Source organism: Pleurodeles waltl, chromosome 7 (genome assembly GCF_031143425.1).
Source record: "Pleurodeles waltl isolate 20211129_DDA chromosome 7, aPleWal1.hap1.20221129, whole genome shotgun sequence".
Lineage (NCBI taxonomy): Eukaryota > Metazoa > Chordata > Amphibia > Caudata > Salamandridae > Pleurodeles > Pleurodeles waltl.
Window position 1 is genome coordinate 91,090,494 of NC_090446.1, and position 23,790 is coordinate 91,114,283.

Genomic DNA, 23,790 nt, shown 5'->3' on the forward strand with positions numbered 1-23,790 from the left:
TCCTCAGAGAGAGGGTGTTACACCCTCTCCCTTTGGAAAATGGTGTCAAGGCAGGGGAGGAGTAGCCTCCCCCAGCCTCTGGAAATGCTTTCATGGGCACACATGGTGCCCATTTCTGCATAAGCAAGTCTACACCGGTTCAGGGACCCCTCAGCCCTGCTCTGGCGCGAAACTGGACAAAGGGAAGGGGAGTGACCACTCCCCTGACCTGCACCTCCCCTGGGAGGTGCCCAGAGCTCTTCCAGTGTGCTCCAGACCTCTGCCATCTTGGAAACAGAGGTGCTGCTGGCACACTGGACTGCTCTGAGTGGCCAGGGCCAGCAGGTGACGTCAGAGACTCCTTCTGATAGGCTCCTTCAGGTGTTGCTAGCCTATCCTCTCTCCTAGGTAGCCAAACCCTCTTTTCTGGCTATTTAGTGTCTCTGCTTTGGGGAACTCCTTAGATAACGAATGCAAGAGCTCATCCGAGTTCCTCTGCATCTCTCTCTTCACCTTCTGCCAAGGAATCGACTGCTGACCGCGCTGGAAGCCTGCAAAACTGCAACAAAGTAGCGAAGACGACTACTGCAACTCTGTAACGCTGATCCTGCCGCCTTCTCGACTGTTTTCCTGGTGGTGCATGCTGTGGGGGTAGTCTGCCTCCTCTCTGCACTAGAAGCTCCGAAGAAATCTCCTGTGGGTCGACGGAATCGTCCCCCTGCTACCGCAGGCACCAAAGAACTGCATCACCGGTCCCCTGGGTCTCCTCTCAGCACGACGAGCGAGGTCCCTTGAATCCAGCAACTCTGTCCAAGTGACTCCCACAGTCCAGTGACTCTTCAGTCCAAGTTTGGTGGAGGTAAGTCCTTGCCTTCCCACGCCAGACTGCATTGCTGGGAACCGCGTCTTTTGCAGCTACTCCGGCCTCTGTGCACTTCCGGTGGAAATCCTTTGTGCACAGCCAAGCCTGGGTCCACAGCACTCTAACTTGCATTGCACGACTTTCTAAGTTGTCCTCCGGCGGCGTGGGACTCCTTTGTGCAACTTCGGGTGAGCACCGTTTCACTCCTCTTCGTAGTGCCTGTTCCAGCACTTCTGCGGGTGCTGACTGCTTTTGAGAGGGCTCCTTGTCTTGCTGGGCGCCCCCTCTGTCCCCTGACGCAATTGACGACATCCTGGTACCTCCTGGGCCACAGCAGCTTCCAAAAACCCTAACCACACGATTTGCAGCTAGCAAGGCTTGTTGATGGTCTTTCGGCGGGAAAACACTTCTGCACGACTCTTCACGACGTGGGACATCCATCCTCCAAAGGGTTTGTCGTTCCTGCAGAATCCTCAGCTTCTACTGCCTAGTAGCAGCTTCTTTGCACCCACAGCTGGCATTTCCTGGGAATCTGCCCATCTCCGACTTGCTTGTAACTTTTGGACTTGGTCCCCTTGTCCCACAGGTACCCTCGTTTGGAAATCCATCATTGTTGCATTGCTGGTTTGTGTCTTTCCTGCAGAATTCCCCTATCACGACTTCTATGTCCTTTGGGGAACTTTAGTGCACTTTGCACTCACTTTTCAGGGTCTTGGGGTGGGCTATTTTTCTAACCCTCACTGTTTTCTTACAGTCCCAGCGACCCTCTACAAGGTCACATAGGTTTGGGGTCCATTCGTGGTTTGCATTCCACTTTTGGAGTATATGTTTGTGTTGCCCCATCCCTATGTGTCCCCATTGCATCCTATTGTAACTATACATTATTTGCACTGTTTTCTAATACTATACTGCATATTTTTGGTATTGTGTACATATATCTTGTGTATATTTGCTATCCTCATACTGAGGGTACTCACTGAGATACTTTTGGCATATTGTCATAAAAATAAAGTACCTTTATTTTTAGTATATCTGTGTATTGTGTTTTCTTATGATATTGTGCATATGACACTAGTGGTACTGTAGGAGCTTCACTCGCCTCCTAGTTCAGCCTAAGCTGCTCTGCTAAGCTACCACTATCTATCAGCCTAAGCTGCTAGACACCCTATACACTAATAAGGGATACCTGGGCCTGGTGCAAGGTGTAAGTACCCCTTGGTACTCACTACAAGCCAGTCCAGCCTCCTACAGTACTGAAGCCCCACAAGAAGCATTTAATTTACAGGCCCTGGGTATTTGCAGTACAACCTTACTAGGAACTTATAAGTAATTTAGGTATGCCAATTGGGGACGAGTCAATGTTACCACGTTTTAAGGAGTGAGCTCATGCGCTTTAGCACTGCTCAAGTGGCAGAGTCCTAAGGCCAGCAAAAGTGAGATAGACAAACATGAAAAAGGAAGGAAAAACATTTGGGGAAGACCATTCTAAGGCTGACAAGTCTAATACTGTCAAAGTCTGGATGCTAAGAAAGTTTGTCAAATGTCATTCTTGATGGCCTCAGTAAAAGGCAACTACTTAGCCACAGTGCTGTCCAGCACAGAATAGTTCACTTGAAAGGTGCAGCTCTCTTTTAGATGGGCCCTGATGGAAAAAGCCACAAAAATGAAGGAACCTACTTGACAATCGCTAGCTCTTGATGGAAGATGAAGATTAATGCAGTAGTAAACAGTGAGGCGCTAACCTTATCAGGTATCAGGGAAAAGGTAAGCGCCAGGTCATAGGCAGCTATAAGAAGATCAAAGGAAGTTCAAACTGTCAAGAGCAAAAATCTGTATCAAAACTCAGAACTGCCTACTAATATGATTTAAACCTCAACTCACACCACAGGGAAAGAATTAACTTCATATTTGATTGGGAACCTCAGATGTTCCCTGAATAGACCACCATTTTGGAGATGGCCTGATAATCACTCTTTCATGTCATTGCTCTTGTCTTTCTTTCCCTGGATTTAGGATGAAAACAACATTTTGGGCATCGTTAAGCGTTCTATATGCTCTAAACACTACTTGAAATTAGCAGACTTGGCATTTACTTGATTTAAAAGGTTGATAGCTATGTCCTGGAAAGCAGCCCAGCCATCTGAAGTTTAGATGTGGCTTCAAGTGATGCTTAAATGTGTGATGGCAGAGGCAGATGCCTTGTCATCTGCTCCATAGGGTGGGGCGGGTGCCATCACAGTCTGGGACACGTATATGTACAAAAGCTTTCTGACAAGTTATGTCCTTCCCCTCCTTGATGTGACTACTTTCTACCTCTCCCACAGCTGTTGATCGCTTGAACCTTTCATTGGTTGTCACCTCCCTGCTCCCCCCGCCCCACAGTTCAGGACACTTTTTATTATTATAGACACTAATGCAGCACTCCCCTTACACATTAGCAGATAGACCCTCTTGCTCCCCTCATGTCTCTTCCTGCACATTGTTATATACATTTCTTCCTGTATTATTCCCCTAGCGCTCTTTGCCGTGGTGGAGTAGTCCCTCCCACCTTCATGCCAGTGTTATTTATGTTATTGTTGTTACTGTTAATCTCACCTGGTATTGTCATTACATTACATGATGAGAAACATCAGCTTAGATATGAAACCCTGTCTACTGTAAATCCTTGAGTGCCTCAATTACTTGCAAGTTTGCTTGAAGTGGTGCTAGAGGCTGGTAGAAAGTTGTTCATTTATTGTTGTTTTCTTCATTTTTTGTTACATGAGTAAAATAAACCCTCTCCAGTATACTAGATTTTAACTTTGATAGAAGCAGGTGCTTCTGGGAGAATGTTCAAAATTTACATCATTTCAGGTAGTTGCCCAGGAGGACAACCAGAAGGAGGTGCTAGAACAGCCCAATTTGACTATGAAGATGATACGGGCAAAATATCACTTCCCTTAAGGCAGCAGCAAAAGACTTTCAGTGGCCTTCATGCACCTAATCCCATAGCTAGGTAGACGTCAGATAAGGGTCTCTTTATGGAGGTAAATGTCCCATAAGCTTGGGTGTTGAGGCTATTTACCGGTTCTACTTTAAAAAAAATATTTTGCCATTTGTTTAATCTGCTACATCATTTTAGCTTTTAGAGGTAGAACATCATTGTAATGATCCATTCATGAAATTATAAACAGCAGTACTACAATGGTATCCTCAGTTTTTGTAATGCTCACGAATGATGTGGTAAAAGTCTAGACTGGTCAATGACACAGATTACACTTCCATTTAAAGCATGGTGCTACCATGACTGACTACTCTGAAAAACTCCAAGAGCCATAAAGGGATGAGTCATCCGTCACTACCCTTGGATCAACAACTACACTATTTAATACATAAAAGCCATGATCACCTTCGTTCACACAGTAAATATTTCAACCATAACCTCTCAGCCATCTAATGATGAAGAATTTGACTTGTATTTCAGTATGATGGCAGCGTACCTGAGCGGGAGTCAAATGTGACAATCCTGAGACTTGACGTCACCGACCAAGACACACCTCACACCTCTGCCTGGAGAGCGGTCTACATCATAAATTCAGGCAACGAGAGAGGCAACTTCAAAATAGAGACAGATCCAAAAACAAACGAAGGACTCCTGACCGTTATTAAGGTATGGTGACTGCTCTCTAGGGCTTGTGGACAACAAAGGCTCTCAGGCTTTTGAGTGCTGTCTGTAATTTTAGTTAATTTCGCATAGCTAAAGCCGGTGCAATTTCAGAACTCTCATGTTTCCCAGGTCCATGTGTGAGTCAACCAGTGCTTTACATTTGGGCACAGGTAGTGTTGTTTACACCATTATTAACTTGAGACTAGATTCCCAGAATGCAAGTTAAGAACCTTGACTGGATAAGCTGGTCACACATGGACCTGGTAATGTGAGTACGCTTCCATGTCATATTTCTGCCTAATATCATCAAGCATTCCTTTAAACTTGATAATTTTGTCAAAAAACTGATTTGAGTGAGTGAATAAAAACTGAATGGTTTTATGCAACTGAGGGCAATGTAGACGAGAGAGGAAATCCTCAGTCTTCCTTTTGTGAAGTGGCACACCCTACAATTGTCCTGCCCGCAATGTTGACTGCATCTAAAGAGTTAGGGCATGATTTAGAGTTTAGCAGATGAGTTATCCCATCCGCAGTATTACGATTCCCATAGGATATAATGGGATCGTAATACAGCAGACGGGATATCCGTCACGTTTCTGAGGGAGTAAACCCATCCACCAAACTCTAAATCAGGCTCCTAATGTTGTCACTTTTCTCATATGAGTGCTGAAAATTCCCAACTTACAGTTCCTTAATGGCTACGCTGTAAGGAACATGGCTATTCCCCATAGAAAGTGTACACTTTAAGCATAATGAAAGGATTTAGTAGCGGTAGAGGCTTGGTTGGAAACATGAGGGTTGTATTTATTAGCATATCCCCTGACTTTATCTGCTCCCAGCGCCCATAATTCGTAATTAATAGCCTTGAGCCTTAGGCTGGTTCACTCCACCTTCCTCAACAGACCTCTAAGCACTGGGTTCCAGGCACTGGGTTCCAGGCACTGGGGATCTACAGACCTCAAGGCAATGAAACCTGGTTACTGTTGTGTTTTACTTCACAAACCACAATCAGAAGGCCTATTTCCTTATTCACACAGGGACTGGTGCACCCTTGTCATGCCATCGCTTTGACCTTGAGGTGTGCTGCATTACCTGGAGTGCACCTATTCCTGCTCCCATAAGCTCTGCTCAGGACTTGATTGGCTACAAATCACAGTACTGATACTTACAAAGAAACTTTTTTACTTCTGGTGGGAAGAAAGAGCTTTTATTATTGAAAGCCCGGAGATCCCTAACTAAGGGAGGCGAGGAGACTGAACGGGCAGTTTCATGTCTATCTGTGCAGCTTGTTGACCCACTCTGTGTGTGGCTGTCGCACCACAAGCTGCTGCAAGTTGTGAAGAATGGGATTTCTCAAGTGCTATGGAAAACGTTTGCATGCAACGACAGTGATATAGCAAACAAACGTTATCCATGTCAGAAAAGTAAATATTTCCCTCCGATCTATATCGCACTTAGGAGACTACGAATATAAAGTTTAATGATAGCCACAAACTAAGCCACTTGTCTGAAAAAATACATACCAAAATGCAATGGTCATCATGTTCAAATAGAGAAAAGGGAACCAAAGATTTATGGCTGTGAGTGAGATGCTTTTAGTGCAAGATCAATATTTGTCAATGATCTTAAAGGCGCTGCTCAGTTAGGAAGGGGTGGGAGAAGTGGTTGCTATACCCCACAAATATGTAAGTTGTGGGAAGTGCAGAATGTCGCAGGGTATTCAAGGCTTTGAAGCCCATTCCTCGTGAGTCAATTTTTTCACATAAAAATATATATAGTCAATTTGTTAGGAGCGCAAAACAATTATTCGAAAAGTTGGTTTTCATTTGAGAAAAAGGCTATTTCTTGATGTAAATTAAGCCGGCATATACTAATCGCTTTGAGACTCCGATTCTGTGTGCTTTTGGTGATAATAAGGCATCAAGCCTGAGATTGTAGCAAATGGTGCTGTTTGCTGTCGCAAAAGAAAAAATATCAGGCAGTATCACCAAACAATTTTGACTGGCACTATGTCATGACCTTAGTGGTAAGTTAAAGCAAACATCTTCTACAACTGTCTTATGAAAACAGGATTCTAGAGGTGTTCACGGTTGGCTAAAACGTTTCTGAATATTTTTTGTGTGGTGTGTGCTTGTAGTTTTGCTGTGTTATGTGGGTTATTGGGTTAAGTTCTATTGTTTCCTTTAGATATGTCAGACAATCTTTCTGCATTCCAACCAAAAGTGCACATTATTTTAAGGTTCCAGTGGCTAACAATCATTTATCCCTGGCTAAGGTTGTAAACTAGCGTTGCTCCTAAACTATGTAACTATAAACATTTGTTGTCTGTCAAGAGTGCAAAGAAAAAAGGCTCCTTGCTGAATGTACATTCTAAAAATTGTGCAAATTTTCAATGAACAGGGTGTTACATTTTTCTAACCACATCCCAATCAGTGTCTGGTGGTGTCTGGTGGTGTCCACCTGTGGTTCTTTTCTGAGAAGTAGTGGAATCAACAAGTTAATCTTTGATTCGAAGCAAAACATTTTTTTTTAAAAAGGATGCTAATTCTAGGAGAAACAAAATATTCAGTGAACAGTGTCCATAAAACATGCAAACCACTCGCTCACTGAGAGGGGGCACTCTCCAAAAGGTGGTTTCACTTTCCTACACAACTCGAGGTTAAATAAATCCTGTTAAAATAATTTGTATTCTTTTTTGAGCGCCAAGACAACTCATAACAATAACACTATTTTTATTGGCTATTGAGTTATCACTTCTCAATTCACTGATCTTAGGACACCCTTAATATGTGCAAGGAAATCTAAGAATGAACCTAGAATAAATCTCAGGGGCTTCTTGTGTGCGGAGAGAGCCCCACCATAAACAAGTCTGAAGACCATGACTGGATGACACAGTATCCAGGGTGTAGGTTTCTAGGGAAGGAGCTCTCCACTGTGATATTTTTCCCTGTAGGTCAAAGAGTGCCCTTACGCAAACATGATGATATTTCCTCATGTTCAGTCATGCATATCAGAAAATGCCTCTTGTTTGTCACAATTGCAAACTTGCAAATGTTTTCCAGGGGTGTGCCTGGATGCTTACAAGTGTTACAGATTGCCAGGTATTAACTGAAAATTCCACGGAATTTCCAAAATCCGGTGAATAAACAACCATGTGTGCTTGTAAATCTTTGGTCTTTTATCTATTTATGTTCAAGAGTTACGACCAGTCTCTTTGGGGTACATTTCAGGAAATCTAAGGCCATCCAGTTCTTAATGGACTACATATGGCATTTGAGGTTCACAATTTAGAAAGGTGTTACACGTTGAGTTAAATATGCCCTCTCCTTTCTGAGAACTGACAGCCAAGTTGCCTGGTTAACCAAGGTGGCTAAAGCTCCAGCTCCCTTTGAGGTTATCCAGGAAATCATTTTTTCCTCAAACCAATAAGGATCAACAAGTTGGAGATAGCTTTGCTAGAGGGTTATGTTCACCAGCCGCCAACCAAATTGTCAGCACCATGGTCAGCACCCAAATAGATACCTTTGGCCAACTACTGACCAGACAGCCCAGGAAAGCAGCTGCCTAGATAGCCTAGTTCATCTGTAGAAGCTAAGCAAAGTGTCTAGGCTCACTGGAGCCACTGACCAGATTGCCCAGCCCCACATGAGCCATCGACCAGGGTGGCCAGGACAACTGGAGCAGCTGGCTAGGGTGTCCCCGCACACTGAAGCTGCAGACCAGAAGACCCAAAACCCTTTAGATACTCATTTTGCCTCCACAGGTGTGCACCCTGGCCATCTGGTCATCATGCGGACCCGCAAATAGAGTGTGGTCTGCACCTGTCGAACAAGACAGCAATCTGTGAGACAGGCCTATGCCATGACACACATGCATGGTCCGTGTTTGCGTATGACAGAAAAAAATCAGCATTAGGGATCCAGACAACAGAACAGTTGGGCACTCACGGAAGGGGTGCATATCTTGACCATGCGGAGGACTTTTCAGTCTCAACATGCATCAAGACAACAATAGACTTCTTTTGGTTTTGCTCTGCCCAGAAAAAAGTTTGCATTCTTGTGAGCCCTATCATACACATTCACCGCATCCACAAAAGCAAAACTGGAGGTTGCCTATTTAGCAACAACACATCCAAGACATTGAATGACATCCCTCAACACTTCAGAGCATCCTCCTCAGTTCCTCAGTTCCTCAAGAAGCTGAAGACCTGACACTTCCAATAAGCACCTTGGACACCTCACACCGGCACAAGTGCCTGGATCCCCTCTCGGTGATTAGTGCTCTACAAAAATCAACTTATCATAACATAACACCCTCGAAGCCAATGGTGTGCTCAGGCACAGCAACTATGGTCCCCACCACGCACCTCTGCTGGTCTACCTCTCATGCCAGCAGAATCCACATGAGATGCCCAGGCCATGTGGCCCTGCTCTCAGGTATCTGTCAGGTCCTCTAGGAAGGATCCCATGTTATGTGGGGTTTCCACACTAGTGCCACTGGCTGAGGATCACTCCACCGGCCAACAAGCGTAGAGAGGGCCAGTTCCTGGGTTTTGTCCGCAAGGCAGCTGAGGTTGGGCATGCACTATCACTCAGACTGACTGTTCCACTGGTTCACCTAACAAAACATTGTTATGACTATTACTTCCTCTGCATAGTCAAGTTTGATCAGCTTCTCTGTGTGTACAAAACAGGAACCTATTGAAAGTGAACTAATGGTCTGCACCTTGTGGCAGTTTATGGTTCATGAGAAATAATTGAAATCCCAAATCCCTATCATGAATGGGGTCCAGTAGGTTACCTGCACCTGTTATCGAAGAGTAGACACATGCCAATCTATTCAGTGATGACACCTTCAGCTGCTCATCACAGACTTGTTGCTTGACCATGTGTAGTGGAACATCACCTTTCACTCTAAGAAGTTGAAAGCCGACTTCTGGGGGTTGTGTAACTAGATAGCATGGAGTAATCTTGTTTGTTATGGGAATTAACAGGGCAAATCGCTCCACCCATTAACAATGGCCATGCACCACCACAACCCACAGAACTAAGACAGATCTATCAGTCTGTTACTCCTTCCCATAAGAAGGCTGGATGGAGTTTCCTCAGTGGAATTAAAATAAGCAACAGGCTTAATTTCTGGTGATACCTTTTCATTAGTTTCTTTACGCGTCAGCTTTACAATGGAACTCCTAAAGACTGTGGTTTCCTTGAAGCTGCTCAGCAAGACATGAGAATAATGCAGCTGGGACACTAATAAATGTCATTTATTGTAGGATCTATGACTGTATTGTCTTCAAACCGCTTACTTTCATTCTCGATTAATTAAAATATTCTTGACAGATTGGTTCCTCTTGCACCAGTCCAAGAATATCAACTCAAGTGGCACAATATGAATGCCCACAGATGTCCATCTTAATCATGGACCTAGACAGGAAAACCAACAAAATAGACTCAGAGTCCCATTTGACTATTCCTAGCTGTACTGTTATTTTGATTGACCTACTCTGAGCACTCACATTTGGAAAAAGTATATGTTTTGGGTCTGCAAGACACTCAATCAAGAGCAACAAGCAGGTACCAGCTGGATTCCAAGATCCAATTACAAGGATTTAACTGTAACAAGTTCAAATATGCTAATGGAGCAGGAATTACTGTGGCTGCTTGCCTCCGACTTGCCCTCCAATGGATCCTCAATAAAGTATTTAAAAATACTCATTCCAAATACAAGGCTTCAAAAGAACCCTTTGAGTGAGTAATATATCTGTGTGCTGCCTTCAGTGGCTATGGTAACGGTTTCTCAGGCTCTCATTTTAAATAGAATCCTGATTTTCCTACCCGTGGTCAACACAAAGTGAAAAGTTGAAATGGCAGACAGCTGAATGTATCATCACTATAATGAGATGTGTGATATCCAAGTAAAAGATGGAGTACTCAAAGAAACCATAACTATCTACCCAGCTATTCACAGTTTGAATGACTGCACCTATATACACATGCATGGCTGAGTCCTTGAGGCAACCATATGCTTTTGTAGGCTTTACCACCTACTACGAGGGGAGCCACATGTCCATCCCAGGCACACCTTCACATCCCCCAAAGCCTGCAGGAGCTGGGTGTATGGAAAGATTGCATGGGCACTGGCAGACCAGCCTTTTCTTCAACAAAAGAAGAGAGCAGCAGGCTGAGGCACAGCCTGAGCAAGATTTAGGATTTCTAGCCACTCCACTGGAGTGGGTGGTGGTGGTTACACCCCAGTGCAATAGTCTTTCCAAACTCCTGCAAAAGCGCACGGGGTGAAGGAGAACAACAAAACTACACACAGAGCTTCGACCGACAGGTGCATTCATGGCCAACGGCCACTCAATGCAATCAAGTCTGTTCAGCCCTCCTAGGGAGGAGCTGCTAGGTTGTTTGCCCTTTGCTTTGCTGGATGGGGAGGCTGCCTGGTGGAGACCCTCCCTGGAAGGTATTCCCTTGAGGCACATGGTCTCAAGCAGGGTAGAAATTCTTTGCTTTTAATGAGCTAGAGCATGCCAAGAAGTGTGCTCCTAAATGGACCAAGCATGTCCAGCCAATTAGAGTACTGTGCTTTGTAGACCATCATCAAAGTAGACCACCCTGTCCTGTATGTCTGCATCGTGTCCCTGCTTGGTCTCTCTGAAAAGATATGCCTGGTGAAGGTGCATGGAGCAGTACTGAAAGCAGCCAAAAACCTGAGCCTCTTGGGGGCCAGTGTGGGCTGTTTGGGGCTTTTATGCCACCTAGCAAGACAACCAGAGGAAGACAGCTCTCAAGTAATGCTGGACAAAATTTCAATTATGCTGGAGAAATTTGCAAAATTCTACATTACACAATTTCATGTCATTTCTTTTTACCCTAGCACATCTTGCGTTAAAACGACATGCAAGTATTCGATCTCTTGGAGTCCTGGCTTGAATGAAACTTCAGTTCAACCCACCTGAATGTCAATTTCATCATATTTTTCATTTCATAGGCAATAGAAGCAGAAGGCCCACTTCAGAGTCTGGATATATATCTATACCTCGCATTCTAGTGGGAAATGAATGTGTCATTCTGCTTTCACTGAGGAGGCAGGTTGGACATGGAAGAACAACCCGGGTTGGTTGCTGCAACCTGGTCCCTTAGGCCAGACCCCATGGGTCAGCTGGAGCTCTGTGTATTATCCAGCAAGAGGTTTTTGCTGGCGGTGCCAGCGGCTCCCTGTTGGGCATCTGAAAGGCTGTAAGAGCGACCACTGGCTGGAAGATGGGGCGCAATCCTAGGACTCCTTCCTTGGGCCAGAAGACAAGGCTGGCGGATGGAGCGCAGGAGCATGAACGTCCCCCATACCAGACTGGAGCTGTGAGAGGGGATCTGGTCAGAGCTTTCAACCATGTCAGAAAAGGGGGGCCCTCCCTAGACATCTGGAATCCTATCCTGAGTATTTTGTGACACCACAGACTGGTGGATGGAGCCCGAGACAAGGGGAGCACACCCCAGAATTTCTGTAGCTCTGACCATGAAACTGGTCAGAGCTTGCCATGCTCCTCAAGAAGGAGAAGCCTCCCAGGCCAGCATAGGTGTACCCTTTGCAGATTGGGAGACTAGAATCAGAGCCTAGAGCCAGTGTCTGACTGGGGAGCCCTCGCCGGCTTACAGCTTTAAATCCAAAGTATGGAAGGATTCCTTTGGTTGATGGAGGACCCTGGCAGTCCCTAAACAGCCTGAAGTTAACTTTGTCATGCCCAGGGAGAAGGATAAAATTGCTCCTGCATCCCTTGCCCACAACAAAAACTCTGTTGTGGATAACAAGGTTTTCTTGCAATCTGGGTGGCCTGGTTGAGTTGACTTCTGGTGCCTAAACTGAGTGAAAATGTTAAATGAGTCCTCATCGGGACTTCTAGAGAAGGCCTGAATTCTGAACTCTCAGTCTTGGTCATGATTCATATTTAATTTTTTGTATACAAAGTGTCACCAGTGATATTGACATAGCAAATTGTGCACACCCCCATATGTGATTAAGGTTGCACTGGTTGAATTTCACCCCTTGACCCCCCGTCAGATATGACCCTCAACATGTTTTGTAAATACTCACAAATGTACATGTTGGTGGTCACTGAGAATGTATTCCTGGGCATGTGGTTGGAATGCACCCTTTCATGCCACCTGTTGAACATGTACTTCAAAGGACAATTGTTCAAACTTGGGGTTGCCTTTAGGAATATGTCTGATCAGTGGGAAGAAATGTACACTAATTCTATAATTGCATAAATCTCACTCCTAGATTATTTGTACTTGAATCCCCAGCAGTAATTTCTGTGAAAGTCCATGTGTTTTCACTCTTTGCTATTAGTTTTCTCTGATATACATTGTCTATTTTTTAGAAATCAAACAGTTCTGAAATCATTGATAACATTTGGAAAACCACAGTTCACCAGACCAACCAGGGAATGTTGTGTGCTTAACTCACAGTTGCAGTTCATTTACCTCTCATGACGATTTGTTTGCAGCCTCTGGATTTTGAAAATGGCCCTTTAAACAAACTCTCCATCTCGGTTGCAAATGAGGAGCCGTTCTTCATGTGTAAAGTTGTGAAGAAGTCGTCGTCCGGGCTATGGGTTATTGACACAGGAAAAACAATGGCAAGAAAGTTCCAGGAATCCCAGACGAGAACGACACTTATTAAAGTCTTGGATGTTAATGACCCTCCTGTACTCTCCCCTCCAAGGATATCCGTTTACATAGACGAAACCGAGGTATCAGGCCAGAAACTGGGGGTGATGAATGCCACCGACCCAGACACAGCGTTTCCAAATATAATCAAGTAGGTTGAAAAGTGAAAAAGAGATTGTGGGAGCTTACATCACGGTTTTGTATGTTTGGTATAGGAGGGGGAATGCTTGCATTGATTAAACATAAAAGAAGATTTATCTGTGTATGTATTTATTTATTGATGTATTTACATATGTTTGTATTTATTTATTTTTGTATTCTTTTAAGATATCTATTTATTATATATTTTGTGGTTAATAATATTATGTATATTAGGCTCATGAAGGGTGCCATAAAGATGAACAGAAAGGATGTAAGTGTGATTGTGTACAAATATATTATGTTTGTTTATTAGATGCAATTCGATTGCAGGGATATGGCATGGCCAAAGCTAGAATTACATTTATAGGAGCCAATATACAGGGTTCAATTGAAAACTACGGTGCGTATTTATCAAAGAGACGGGTCGTTCTTACACCATGTGGTGTGGGACAAGAGGGATGCCACTCTTAAGTTACGTTTTTCAAGCTAGGCAAGACCTCCTTGATAAATATAGAGCAATGCATCGCAAATCGCTGTGTTGCGTTACTCTGCCTTGAGAACGCCTTCCATGGGTGGAGTGTTGGATGCTTCCACGCACCCACCCATGGATTTTTTGCGCATTCACAGATTTACCAATGCTGGTAGACCTGGGAATGCATTAAAAACTTACACCTCCCCAGGTGAGGCATATCAAGAAGAAATATCTTTATTTCTACTTGTTACTTTCTCTTTCTATGTGTGCTGCATTCTGCAGTACACATAGAAAGAGAAAAATGCCTCTCAGGATTGTTTTTGTGCAGGAAGGTGTCCTTCCTGCACAAAAACAATCCTGCCTACAAAGCAGGCACCATTGCACCATGGTGCAAGGGTGCCTTCATTGGCGCTAGGCAGCACATTGTGTGCCAGCGCTGGGAAAAGCCAGAAATGCACAGTAGAATGTAAGAACAGTGCATTCCTGCTGTATGCCTTTCACGAAGTGCATCAAAGTGATTTGCTGCGCTGCGTGATTTAATGATAAATACACCCCTACAGGTCTTGTGAGATAATCATTTAATCAATGTAGGGAGATTTTCTGTTAAATACAATACAGATCAGAATAGGGTGAAAAACAAGTCAATTAGTAGGGATAGTGAGAATTATGAGAGTCAGACAGATGAGAGTATTAGGAATATATCAGAGAAGGAATTGTAGATTGTCAGAAGTCTGTTACAAATTCGAGGAGGAGAAAATGGAAGATGCGAATGTAGAGGATTAAGGCAGTCAACATTCAGATAGCATCAGGCTATTAATCTAAGTGTATCGATGTTCGGCTGTTTTCAGGGGATGTGATTTGGGATTATCTTCTTAAATATTGGTAGAGAAAGAGACTTGTCTGACAAATGTCAGAAGGGAATTCCAATCCCTTAATGCATTGCCAGAGAGGGGCTTATTGGTAGACACTGATGAAATAGCACATTTTCGCCATTCGCAACAGAGAATGTATTATTAATTTTTCACCATCCACATCAGAGAATGTATTTGTTTATTTCTTAGCAGTTTAATAAAGCTCAGAGTAGACTGAAAGGGTAACATGAGGTTTTCCCCAATTTCAAGTTATAAAAGCAACTGTTACAGGGACCCAAAGAATATACAATACGGCAATTGAAAATAAATTTTCAGATCACCTAGGAGGTGGAACAATACATAGATTATATTAAAATAATATTGTATACTTGTAATTAATTTTACAATAAACTTCTGAATGATACAGATAATTCACATAATTACAAACACAATACTATAAGTAACTTTGTCACTCATTCAAGTCTTCGTAAGTGACAATGAAGATCAATCCAAGAAGGAAATGTCATATTAACACTACAATGTTCAATTCTTTATTGAAGTTGTCTTGGAACATACTGTATTTATATCCACGGCAGGAGAGGTGTAGACTTTAGAAGCACTCAAAGGTATATATTCCTTTGGAAGGAAAGAGTAAGACAGTGTTAGCAATCTTAACATCTCACCATCCACCTGACGTTTTCAGTTAGTACATAAAGTAACTTAAAATAATGGAATAGATCACCTTTTATGTTTTTTAGGCTAGCTAGAAGGGCCTCCATATTTTGATAAAGAACAAATTGAGAGCCATAACAGTAGTCGTAATGTGATCAAAGTTTCTCATCACTAGTGCTAGCCTAGAAGGTCAATGAAAATCTGCTTTGAGTGGAGCTTTTTATGAATTCATACCACAAGGGAGTTTTCATAATCCGATCTAGACAATCGCAGATGTTTTATCACTTCCTTAAATTCCTCACCCACAAATAATTTCATATTGAATTGGGCCCTACTAGAAAGTGGAATGAAGTGGGCTTGAAGATTCAAGTTCTTTTCAAAAATGTATCTGGGGGATTTCAGACATTGCACAATGCAGAGTTTGCAGTCTAGCACTATAAGTGCATTCAGACGGGATCAAACACAAAAGAGGCATAAGACTATAGAGAGGGCATCAAGAGGAACTCAGTTTAGAGAAAGTATAGCTTGAGGTGATGCAATTTAGAGGTCAAAAGTACTGCAAACCATTGGGTCAACTGTATAAATCACAAGCAAACTGATTCACAATCATACTAAGCATAGGTGCATCCAATCGATTTGGGTTGCCTACCATCATTTTAGGTTTTGCCAATGCTTGTTTTCTTTTTCTATGTAAATTCTAAATTTGCTTATTTATTTTTCCAGATTTCTATTGCTAGAATATGTCCCCATAGGTATCACATCTCTTTACATAAGAATAGTTACATACTACAGCAAAACAGTGTACAGAAGCTAATTTCACATGTTTTGCATGGGAAACATTGACAACGACAAAAGAGCAGATTACAGCTTACACAAGCACATTTCACATAAATGTATAGAACAGGTTCATATTTCATGTTTGCATTTTGATGAAAACTGTTTTACAACCAGGTTAACAACGTTTTCCCGGATTCAGATAGTACAGTACTTTCTGATCATTGAGGGCATAACGCTCATGACCCAAGCCGCTGTGAGCTAATTTACAAAGACCCCCTGTATTTGGGAGTCGACCTGAGATTCCAAAAGAGGTAAACAAGAAAAGAGACAAGAATAGGGGTCACCTGTGTGAAAGAGACCATCAGGTGAATTCCTGCCCCCCCCGTGGCAACACCCGCCTGGCACCATATGTGCTTTGAAAACAAATGAAACACAATGATGATAATAACTGGCAAGAAAGGCCATATAACATTGTTGTGAGAGGACAGGTCTGTTACCAATATTAAGAAAATAACATTGGAAAAGAAAACAAAAGTTGGTATTAAAGTCGACTTGTAGCCGTGGGAGTCCATGAAATTGAAGGGAACTTTTATCCGTGTGGGTGTGCTCTTTGTGAAAGAGCAGAACATTGCCTGTCTTTCAAACTGAAGTTGGCTAAGTGGGTTGATCAACTGCCTTATACTGTAGTGGGCAGAAGAGAATGTGAATGCCACAACAAGAGAACAGTGGAGGAAGAGGACTGGCTGAAAACCTCAAAAATTGCTTTATTATATAAGTATCATTTTAGTAAAATCAAAGGATGATATCTAACGCCTGAACTGAAAATACAAACATCCTGCCTGTTTGGAGTACTTTAAGCCTTGATTCTGTCTTCCCGCCTTCACATATGTAGCCTTTCCTGCCCTCAGTTCCCATGCACTGTGACTACATCAAAAAATTCCAATTAGGGAACTTTATTCTTTCAATATTGAAAATCATATCTTTTCATAAAACATTATTACTTTTAAAAACAGTAAAAAGGCAATTCAATCTATAACAAATTTGGAAGGCCTACAAATACAAACGCTATCTCAGTACACAGTGAAGGCACGAGGGGACAATTAGATGCTCATTTACTGCTGCTTTATTGACTGACAGCAATATTATCGAAAATTATTAATATCTTGATTGGGCTGTACTGTACTAGTCACGAAGAACAGAATACTATGAATTTGTATAATATCTATGAATATCCAATTTCACAGGTACCAGGTGTTTTCAGATCCAGCAGGATGGATATCAGTGGATGAACATACAGGTGTTATCACCTCCAAGGCTATTCTGGATAGAGAGTCAGACTATGTAGTGAATAACACCTATACTGCCATCCTGCTGGCAGTGGATGATGGTAGGTTACTAATCATATGACGTGATATCTTCAAATCAATGCTATGTTTGAGCAACAACTGTGTGAATGGCCTGAGTGGGTGGGTGCATGGTGGCTGTGACCATTAGTGAGTGGGTGAGAGGTTGTGTAAGAGGTTGGGCATGGAAATCAGGGGGAAAACTGGTTGCTTTTTCCAAGTGTGAGCCAATATATGGTCAGTGGATGAGCCATTGGGATTGAGAGCTCAGTGGTAATCAGTGAATGAGTGAGTGAACGAGTGGATAAGTTCTCTTGCTTAGTGTATAATTGAGGGCGATCTTCATGCAAGTGCTGAAATTGGTTGCTTTCCCCAAGTGTGAGCCAATATTTGGTCAGTGGATGAATCACTGGGATTGAGAGATCAGTGGTAATCAGTGAATGAGTGAGTCAACTATTGAATAAGAACTCTTGCTTAGTGTATAATTGAGGGCAATCTTATTGCAAGTGCTGAAATTGGGTAGTTCAAGTTCTGTTACAGACTGGACTGTATGTGAGAGGGTTGAACCTAGATGTTAAAAAAATGCATACACTTTACTGTTGTTGCACGTGTCACAGAAATGTCATTCCAGAGGTAGAGACCCACTATCAAAAAGTTCCCATCACCTCTCTTGTTATGTTTGTGCAGGTGTCCGATGCCAGTAACCTTGGAAATCCTAGATTTGTAGAAGTAAAATCAAAGAACCCCGCACCCAGTGCTTAGTTTGTAAAACAATGAATGCCAGTGGCCAAACATCTGCTTGGACTCCCAGGACCGCGGTATTAAATATCTGCATAGTCTTGATTCAACCTCATACCTCTTTAATCCAGCACCAGAAACCCCATTGCCCTTTGTCCTTTTTCAGTTGTTTTCCAGTCTCTCTGTTCCTCCATCTTCCCACTTCATGTGTTTTCCCTCTCTTGCTATTGAGAAACATCTGATTAGGAAAAATAAGTACCGATCCCAAAAATTGAGTTTAATGGCCCCCAATGGCAACCACCGGCTAAAATTAAGCACTGACCCGATCCCGGTATGCAAGCTATGGAGTTTTTAATTTAAGTCTAATTTAGACAGGTATATTAATTGGTATCATTGTTTAATTTCTAATTTAACCTCTAGCAACTAAAAATTGGTCTCTAGCCAGCAGAATCTTAGCACTTTGCTCGGGATTGGCGACAGATGTTTAACCTACAAGAGCAGAGCTACCAGTCCTGAAGCAGTCCACCTGAGAAAAGGACAGAGCCTTAAAAACACACTTCAGATTCAACAAAGAATGGGCACCTTTGTAAAATGAACGGACGGAATGGGAAATGGAATTTAATCTAGAAACAGGCTCTCAGCCTTCCTTGCTCATATGTATTACCTCAATGAAGAGGGAATAGAATGAAACATCTGGCAGTCACTGACACTGAAATGATTTGGCTGCTATAACTCAGTGAGGCATGCAGGACCATTTTTAATAACTGCTGGTTAGCGGGCATGTGCATTTTAGGAGAAAATAATGGTCCAGCTGATAGCGAACTAAATGGGGGTAATACTTTACCTAGGATAACATGCCTACATTCATTACATGGCTTACTCTGAAGAATTACCAAAATTCTGAATATACCAGTGAACGTTGCAAGGACTGAGTTTTGTGAAAAGTGAGCAGGATCACACACATTCCTTTATTCTACTAATCATTAATATCAATTCACTACAGCGTAGAGTTGTGGAATTCAGTTGAATTCCAACCACTCCACATGAGAGGTAAAAGATCTGTATAATATGTCTTTTCAGCTGAAGCAGAATAAGCTGATTACAAGGGAAATCTTCCCTTTTAACGTCAGCACATTAAAAGACTTGGGCCACAATAGCATAATTTTTTTTTAACGTTAATGTACCCCAACAAGGCCAAAATCACTGTGCCAAATTTACAAAGTGGTGCAATGCATGTGTTGAGCCTCTTTGTAACCCTTAGTGCTACATCATGTCTGCGCCAGGCATAATGTATGAAAGGGGGGCGTTTCCCCGTTGGGGGACTGAAAAAAAAGGCCCAAAGAAATCTAAAAGATTTCTTTGCGTCATTTATTTCGGCACTGTTAACGTCTGGTCAGAGCAGGTGTTAAAAGGACGCATGCCATCATTTTCAATGGGCCTCATACTTTTTAATGCTAATCCTGCAAAAAGATTGACGCTAGTTCCCCTAACTCCCGCCTGGTGCACCGTATCTTAAATATGACACACACATGGTGGCGTTAAGGAGGCACTAAGGGTGCAAGAAAAATGGCCCTGCAGGGCCACTTTTCTTAAACAAGGGCCAAAGGTTTGTCTCCTCTTGCCCCAAATGACACGTGATGGTTCAAGTAAAAAATCCTTGTAGATTCTACCATGTCTTGTATTAAATTTTTGGGTGTGTTTAAGATATGTGGAAGTAAGTCTTCTACAACTCTCTCTGTTAAAAAGGAACCTTCTAGCCTACTCTTTTACCTTACCACGGTCTTAAGGTGGAAAATGGCAAACGTTTACTTTCATTTTCCAGGGGTTCCACCAATGACTGGCACAGCAACACTGGTCATCAATATAAAGGATGTAAACGATAACACACCACAGATCATCATGCCGTACGTTATCATTTGCGCAGGGAAAGAGGAAGCCCTGGTTACTGTGCCAGTGAAAGACAAGGACATAGACCCCTACTCTGGACCATTCCATTTTGAGCTACTTGAAAAAGAGCGTCTCAAGGAGCAGCTTGCACTGAAGGACATATATGGTAAGTGTGGCAGAGGTGAAAACAGTCTGAGCAAGGAGGTTGCAAAGGTTTTTGTCCCTATGTGTTTTACAGTTTTTGTGTCAAGATTTTGCATGTTTCTGAAAGTTATAGAAGGTGATAATGTTTTACAAAAATAAATAAACTGCAGAACAAAAGTCCTGCAATAGTAGGTTTTGTGTGGAAAATACCCCCTGACAAACACTAACCATCTGTTGAAAAATAATTTAAAAAAAATGCTATTTGCTATAAAAAACCTCTCCAAAACATGGGTGTAGGGCCTTTTGCCTCCATCTAATGATTTGGAAAGTTGGAAAAACTAACAAAGTTTGTTACCTTGACAAAAATTGCTCTCGAAATTATAATGTTAGACCCAGCTTTTATCACCTTGCAGATCGATATAATTCCCTTGGGAGAAAATCTTCTATATCAATAGAAACACACTGGCAAACATACTACTGAATTGTTCACATAAAAACAGCTGTCAATGAAAAGTACAACTTTTCCTTAAATTGTACAGAGTGCATCGTTCTTCTTCTCTTTATTAGATGATGAGATAGTCTTCCACCTACATTGTCATGGGGAGAGCTGAAAACTAATTCTGATCGTCCTTGAACACAGCAAGAATGTACTGCTCTTCTTCACTTGTTATTCATTTTCATTAGCTCATTAGCTTATTCTTTATCTGGAGTGGAGTCCCAAGAATTAAAGAGTATTGAAGCAAGCTCGTGTAGCTTAGGTTCTCAGCATGGTTAGTGACAGGTGCTAATCATAGTCTTTTTTCCTGATTTAGTGGAACAGAGAGCATCTTTTCCATCCTTGTTACAATTCTCAGTGGTCTGAGTTCTGCATCTCTTAACCCCTTCACTGCAAGGCCTTTTCCCCTCAAGTGCCAGACCTTTTTTTTGGCTATTTGGGGCAATTTGCGCTTAGGCCCTCATAACTTTTTTCCACATAAGCTACCCAGGCCAAATTTGCTTCTTTTTTTCCCAACATCCTAGGGATGTTTGTGGGTTCCCCTGGAGGAGACCAAGAAATTAGCCAAAATACTAGAAGATTTAGCTTTTTTTTAAAATAGGAAAAAAGAGCTGCAGAAGAAGGCTTGTGTTTTTTTCCCTGAAAGTGGCATCAACAAAGGGGTTGCATTGCTAAAATCACCATCTTCCCGTCTTTTAGGAACAGGCATACTTGAATCAGAAAACCACATTTTTCAACATAACTTTGGCATTTTACTGAGACATATCCCATTTTTACTATTTTTGTGTGCTTTTAGCCTCCTTCCAGTTAGTGACACAAATGGTTGTGAAACCAATGCTGTGCTTGATCCCAGGCAGCTAAACAGTTCTTAAAAGTAGACAACATTCTGAATCCAGCAAGTCATTTGTGTAGATCCTACAAGGTTTTCCTACAGAAAATAACAGCAGAAATAAAAAATATTGAAATTGAGGTGAAGAAAACAGCCATTTCTCTCCATGTTTTACTTGCTAACTTTTTCCTGCAATGTCAGATTTTCCAAAGCAATATACCATTACATCTGCTGGACTCTTCTGGTTGCGGGGATATATAGGGCTTGTAGGTTCATCAAGAACCCTAGGTACCCAGAGCCAGTATAGGGGCTGCACCTTGCAATGGGTTTTCATTGTATACGTGGTATACAGCAATTCATTTGGTGAAATATAAAGATTTAAAAATAGGTATCAAGGAAACCTTTGTATTTCCAAAATGGGCACAAGATAAGGTGTTGAGAAGCAGTGGTTATTTGCACATCTCTGAATTCCGGGGTCCCCATACCAGCATGTGAATTACAGGGCATTACTCAAATAGACGTCTTTTTTTTACACACTCTCTTACATTGGGAAGGACAAAATGTAGAGAAAAAGACAAGGGGCAATAACACTTGTTCTGCTATTACGTGTTCCCCCAAGTCTCCCGATAAATATTGTACCTCACTTGTGTGGGTAGGCTTAGTGCCCACGACAGGAAACGCAATGTGGACACATCACATTTTTACATTGAAATCTGACATGTTTTTTTGGAAAGTGACTAGCTGTGGATTTTGGCCTCTAGCTCAGCCAGCATCTAGGGAAACCTACCAAACCTGTGCATTTTTTAAAACTAGATACCTTTGGGAATTCAGAATGGGGTGACTTGTGGGGCTCTCACTAGGTTCTGTTACCCAGAATCCTTTGCAAACCTCCAAATTTGGCAAAAAAACACCTTGTCCTCAAATTTCAGTGACAGAAAGTTCTGGAATCTGAGAGAAGACACAAGTTTCCTTCCACCCAGCCTCCCCCCAAGTCTCTCGATAAACACTGTACCTCACTTGTGTGGGTAGGACTAGTTCCCGCAACAGGTAATGCCTTGAAACACAACATGGACACATCACATTCGCCCAAAGAAAACAAAGTGCCTAGCTGTGGATTTTGGCTTCTAGCTCATTCGGCACCTAGGAAAACCTGGACATTTCTAAAAACTAGACACCTAGGGGAACCCAGAATGGGGTAACTTGTAGCACGCTCACCAGGTTCTGTTACCCAGAATCCTTTGAAAACCTCAAAATGTGGCAATATCCCCCACTTTTTCCTCACATTTCAGTGATAGAAAGTTCTGGATTCTGAGAGGAGCAACAAGTTTCCTATCACCCAGCATTCCCCCAAGTCTCCCAATAAAAATGGTACCTCACTTGTGTGGGTAGGCCTAGTGCCCGCAACAGGAAATGCCTCAAAACACAACATGGACACATTACATTTTCCCAAAGAAAAACTGACCTGTTTTTTGCAAAATCCCTAGCTGTGGATTTTGGCCTCTAGCTCATCTGGCACCTAGAAAAACCTAGCAAACCTGGACATTTCTGAAAACTAGACACCTAGGGGAACCCAGGATGGGGTAACTTGCGGCACTCTCACCAGGTTCTATTACCCAGAATCCTTTGCAAACCTCAGAATTTGGCAAAAAACACTTTTTCCTCACATTTCAGTGATAGAAAGTTCTGGAATTTGAGGAGACCCACAGACTTCCTTCCACCCAGCATTCCTCGAGATCTCCCGATAATAATGGTACCTCACTTGTGTGGGTAAGCGTTGTGCCCGCCACAGGAAATGCCCTAAAACACTACGTGGACACATCAAAATTAGCAAATACAAAACTTCCTGTTTTTGCGGAGGGGGGCAACTGTGTTTTTGTTCCTGGGCTCAGCAGCCACCTAGAGAAACCTACCAAACCCAGACATTTCTGAACACTAGACACACGAGGCAGTCTAGGGAGGTGTGACTTGCATGGATCCTCCAGTGTTTTCTTACCCGAATCATCAGCAAACCTCAAATTTAGCTAACAAAAAATCAAATTTTTCCCACATTTCTGTGTGAGATCACTTCACCAGCACAAATTTCCTACCACCCAACATTCCCCTCAGTCTCCCAATAAATATGATACCTCACTTGTGTAGGTGGGCTAAGTGCCTGTGACAGGGAAGAGCCAAAAACAGGCCGAAATTGAGGGGGAACCAAAGCGGGCCCAAAAGGGCAGTCTGAAAAAAAACATTTTTAAGCTGACAAGTAGGGGAGAATTTTCATTGGTATAGATGA

At 42.5% G+C, this 23,790-nt stretch overlaps 1 protein-coding gene across 1 annotated transcript in view; it reads left to right on the plus strand.

The window, feature by feature from the left end:
* LOC138303752 (cadherin-like protein 26) overlaps positions 1 to 23,790 on the plus strand; it is a 398,556-nt gene that overhangs the window by 269,182 nt on the left and 105,584 nt on the right. Inside the window, exons 8-11 of the mRNA XM_069243135.1 lie at positions 4,305 to 4,490; positions 13,000 to 13,313; positions 17,320 to 17,462; positions 19,979 to 20,209. Of these exons, the coding sequence (XP_069099236.1) occupies positions 4,305 to 4,490; positions 13,000 to 13,313; positions 17,320 to 17,462; positions 19,979 to 20,209 (874 nt within the window). The remainder of the gene's footprint in view (positions 1 to 4,304; positions 4,491 to 12,999; positions 13,314 to 17,319; positions 17,463 to 19,978; positions 20,210 to 23,790) is intronic.